Raw genomic sequence first — 4,493 nt, forward strand, 5'->3', positions numbered from 1 at the left:
CCGGCGGCGCAGCCTGCCGGGAGGAGGGTTCGAGCTGAACCCTGCGTGAGCTAGCCAGTGCCCGTCAAGGCTGTCCGACTGGTGGGTCCCGGCACAGGGGATGGCGCCGGGGGCTTGTGCTCTGAGAAAGACAAGTGCATGAAATGCGCTCAGGGACCCTCTGGGGTGTGCGTGGTGCGGAGAGGAGGCATATTCAGGAGCCGGCGGGTGATGGGCAGTGCGTCTGCCGGCATAACCATGTCTGGTCAATAGCACTGGTTGGTAGAACCCAAATCACTTGGGACTGCCGAGTTGCCTTCGCCTTCAGTCACTGAATCAAAACGGCTCAGTAACAGAGAAAAGCGTTTCTCCTTTCCACGGGCCATGGGCTTGTCACAGAGCCCCTGTGCTTAGGAGGACAGGAAGACGCGAACGGGGGCAGTTGTGCAGAGCAACCCACCCCTCATCCGAGTTCAGGCTCCGGGTTTCTGGGTGAAAATGAAGCCTCATAGGTCCCTCACCTCAATCTGGGAAGGGGAGGGGGGGGACAAAAGAGCTGGGTTTTGCTCAAGCCCACAGCGGGAGCCGACCAGGCAGGAGAGGGTTAAGAGAGCGCTTGCCACCGTGACCGGTGGAGGGTCTAGTCTGGTGGCTGGTTGCTGAGAGCACAGAGTACAAGGGATGGAATCTCGGCCTGAGTGTCAAGAGATGGGGGAGAGGGCCCAGAGCCCTCCCCGCCCTGGGGCCAGCAGGATTGGGCCGGCAGGGGGCCAGCCCGGAAGCCGGCTTCCTTGAGGCTCCCCCTCTCATTGCTGCCAACCCGACTTGCATCCAGGCAGGCTGAACGTTTGTTCTGTGCTCCATGCTGCTGAGATGTGAGGGATTTTCTCTTGGGGAGAAATCGGTGGTCAAGCGCCCAGCTCAAATGCTACCCCTCTCGGAAGAAGGCCAGTGGCCCAGGAATCCCCAGGGAAATGTAAGTCCAGGACCCACCCACCCGGCCAGTTAGCTTAGGTACAGGTGCCACCTTGCTGTGTGTGGGGTCTCTGTAATTGAGCTCTGAAGGTAGGGAACAGGAATTCTGCTCCCAAGACCCAGCAGAGGTCAGAGCTTGTAGTGTTTCTGTAGCCCACCCTCCCTTTAGGAGACACTATGTTCTGACTGAGTTATGGGGGAGGGGGTGTTCATTGCCCAGAGTCCCTCCTGATGGCAGCTGAGGATGAGAGATCTGTCTTGGCCCCAGGGAGGCCCTTGGAGGAGAGAAGTCCTTTTCCTTGGGAGAAGTATAGCTTCAGGTTGTTGGGAAGCCTGTCCTGAGGGAGACTGAGAGACTGCTGGGTAGTTCTCAGGCATAACACTGGAATGGAAGGTGGGCATGGGAGCTCATCACCTCCAGTGAGAAGCTGCCTCCCAAATCATGGCACTGTCTGTTGGAAAGTCCTGGTTCCACCTTGCTGTTGTTTTTTCCAGGCAACGTCACACCTCCTGAGGACAGCCAGGAGGACTCCAGCTTTTGCTGAGCTTTGCATCTTGCCTCCTTTTCTTCCAGAAGCTCCAGACTCAAGCTCAGCTGTGGGAGTCCTACATACCTCTGACCAGGCACCCTACTCGTCCTCCAGCTCAATCCAGTCCTGGAGCCCATCTCCAGGACCTGGAGCCTGCCCTCCTGCCCAGAATGACTCACCATTATTTCTAGCTCACTCCGGTGAAAAGACATGATGAGGAGTTGAGCTGCCGGCATGAATATCTAGGATTCCCGCAGCATCTAATCTGCTCTGCTCTGCATGAAAGAGAGCTCCGGAGACCTGCCTCTCCAGGTAAATCAATCTGCTGTTTAATAACAGGCACTGTCAGAGTCATTGGGGTGGGGGCAATGAGAGAGTCCCAGGCCCAAGATCCCTACTATGAATCCCTCCCAGGGTCCAGTTATTTGCAAGACATTAGTTCAGGACCTAGGAGAGGGCATCCTTGTAACCTCCTATATGGAGTTTCACTCCCTGAAGCCTGTGTGGTGCAGAGGGTGCCTGGACCAGCCAACTTTCCCCATTACAGGCATTCCAGAACTTTCTTGAGAGATTGCCACCTGCTTTCCTCTGATATCCAGCCAGTTTACAAGGTGAAAGTAACACTTTTGTAGTGATGGTGATGATAGAGTTTCTGAATACTTGATAGACACAAAGTAACAACTCCAGTCAGGCTGCTAATGCTGAGTGGTCTCATGTCCTTCACTGCCTCTGTCTTTCAGCCAAGCGAGGCTATCTGTCCAACTCTCAGAGAGCCCTCAGGGCTCTCCAACAGGAACCCAGGCCAATGCAACTGTGTTTCCTGGGGCCGTTAGCAGCACCCTGAGCTCCCTGCCACCAGGCTTCTGGAAGGCGTAGCGTGAGGCGCTTCTCTCAGTCCCAATTATGACAGTGGCTACCGGAGACCCAGCAGACGAGGCTGCTGCCCTCCCTGGGCATCCACAGGACACCTATGACCCAGAGGCAGACCACGAGTGCTGTGAGAGAGTGGTGATCAACATCTCAGGGCTGCGGTTTGAAACGCAGCTCAAGACCTTAGCCCAGTTTCCAGAGACCCTCCTAGGGGACCCAAAGAAGCGGATGAGGTACTTTGACCCCCTTCGAAATGAGTACTTTTTTGATCGGAACCGCCCCAGCTTTGATGCCATTCTATACTACTATCAGTCTGGGGGCCGGTTGAGACGACCTGTGAACGTGCCCTTAGACATATTCTCTGAAGAAATTCGGTTTTATGAGCTGGGAGAAGAAGCAATGGAGATGTTTCGAGAAGATGAAGGCTACATCAAGGAGGAAGAGCGTCCTCTGCCCGAAAATGAGTTTCAGAGACAGGTATGGCTTCTCTTTGAATATCCAGAGAGCTCAGGACCTGCCAGGATTATAGCTATTGTATCTGTCATGGTGATCTTGATCTCCATCGTCAGCTTTTGTCTTGAAACATTGCCTATATTCCGGGATGAAAATGAAGACATGCATGGTGGTGGCATGACCTTCCACACCTATTCCAACAGCACCATTGGGTACCAGCAGTCCACTTCCTTCACCGACCCTTTCTTCATTGTAGAGACCCTCTGCATCATCTGGTTCTCCTTTGAGTTCTTGGTGAGATTCTTTGCCTGTCCCAGCAAAGCTGGCTTCTTCACCAACATCATGAACATCATTGACATTGTGGCCATCATCCCCTACTTCATCACCCTGGGGACAGAGCTGGCTGAGAAGCCAGAGGATGCCCAGCAAGGCCAGCAGGCCATGTCACTGGCCATCCTCCGTGTCATCCGCTTGGTAAGAGTCTTTAGGATTTTCAAGTTATCCAGACACTCTAAAGGTCTCCAGATTCTAGGTCAGACCCTGAAAGCCAGCATGAGAGAGTTGGGTCTGCTGATATTCTTCCTCTTCATCGGGGTCATCCTTTTCTCTAGTGCTGTCTATTTCGCAGAGGCCGATGAGCGAGAGTCCCAGTTCCCCAGCATCCCGGATGCCTTCTGGTGGGCAGTCGTCTCCATGACAACTGTAGGCTATGGAGACATGGTTCCGACTACCATTGGGGGAAAGATTGTGGGTTCCCTATGTGCAATTGCAGGTGTATTAACCATTGCCTTACCAGTCCCTGTCATAGTGTCCAATTTCAACTACTTCTATCACCGGGAGACCGAGGGAGAGGAACAGGCCCAATACTTGCAAGTGACGAGCTGTCCAAAGATCCCATCCTCCCCTGACCTAAAGAAAAGCAGAAGTGCCTCCACCATTAGTAAGTCCGATTACATGGAGATTCAGGAGGGGGTAAACAACAGCAATGAGGACTTTAGAGAAGAAAACTTGAAAACAGCCAATTGTACCTTGGCTAACACAAACTATGTGAATATCACCAAAATGTTAACTGATGTCTGATTGAAACCTTTTAACATACTCACAGCTCAGTGGAACTAATGCAGATATTGCATAATAGCCTGCATTGTAGTCAGTGTGCTCTGCAGTGTGTATCTGGTTCTGCATGGGAAGCAATAGTCGTGCAAGTGACTTTTGATCTTATGATTTTTGATTTAGAACACAGAATAGCTATACTTGGCTTTCATGCAAATCTCCATTACCGGCTAATAGGTTTACAAAGATTGAAGTCACCCATGGAGTTAGGATTCAGGAAGGCATATGCAGGCCACCCCATGTCAAAGATGCAACCCACCACATCAGTGCCACCTTTCCTTCCTAATGAACTGCACACAGCATCACATTTTTAGCCCAGCCCCTCTTCACAGAGAAAAACTGTCATGGTTTTTCTTTAAAGCTCTAATATTAGTCAAAAGGTCATTCCTTTTTTTTTTTTTTTTTTTTTCACATTGAAAAGAACACACAGTCCTGTGTATTGGAATTACTTTCTGTGTCACAGACTGGGGTTTGTGAATTGCAGTTGCCAAGTAGATGCTCCGGAGGCTTGTGTTTCATAACGGAAAATGCTGCATTCGGCTTTTTCTCTGCAGTGTCAATGTGAGGGAAGCC

General features: G+C 51.7%; 1 protein-coding gene across 1 annotated transcript; it reads left to right on the plus strand.

Annotated features, from left to right (window-relative positions):
- Window positions 1–2,387: 2,387 nt before the first annotated feature.
- KCNA2 (potassium voltage-gated channel, shaker-related subfamily, member 2) lies at window positions 2,388–3,887 on the plus strand. Its single transcript, XM_006865931.1, has one exon. It carries the CDS (start codon window positions 2,388–2,390, stop codon window positions 3,885–3,887), a length of 1,500 nt encoding a protein of 499 aa, XP_006865993.1.
- The last annotated feature ends 606 nt before the right edge of the window (window positions 3,888–4,493 follow it).

This window comes from Chrysochloris asiatica, unplaced genomic scaffold (assembly GCF_000296735.1).
Source record: "Chrysochloris asiatica unplaced genomic scaffold, ChrAsi1.0 scaffold00085, whole genome shotgun sequence".
Lineage (NCBI taxonomy): Eukaryota > Metazoa > Chordata > Mammalia > Afrosoricida > Chrysochloridae > Chrysochloris > Chrysochloris asiatica.

Bases quoted from the DNA above. Each gene is read 5' to 3' on its own strand.
- KCNA2 (XM_006865931.1), top strand. From the start codon at position 2,388: ATGACAGTGGCTACCGGAGACCCAGCAGACGAGGCTGCTGCCCTCCCT.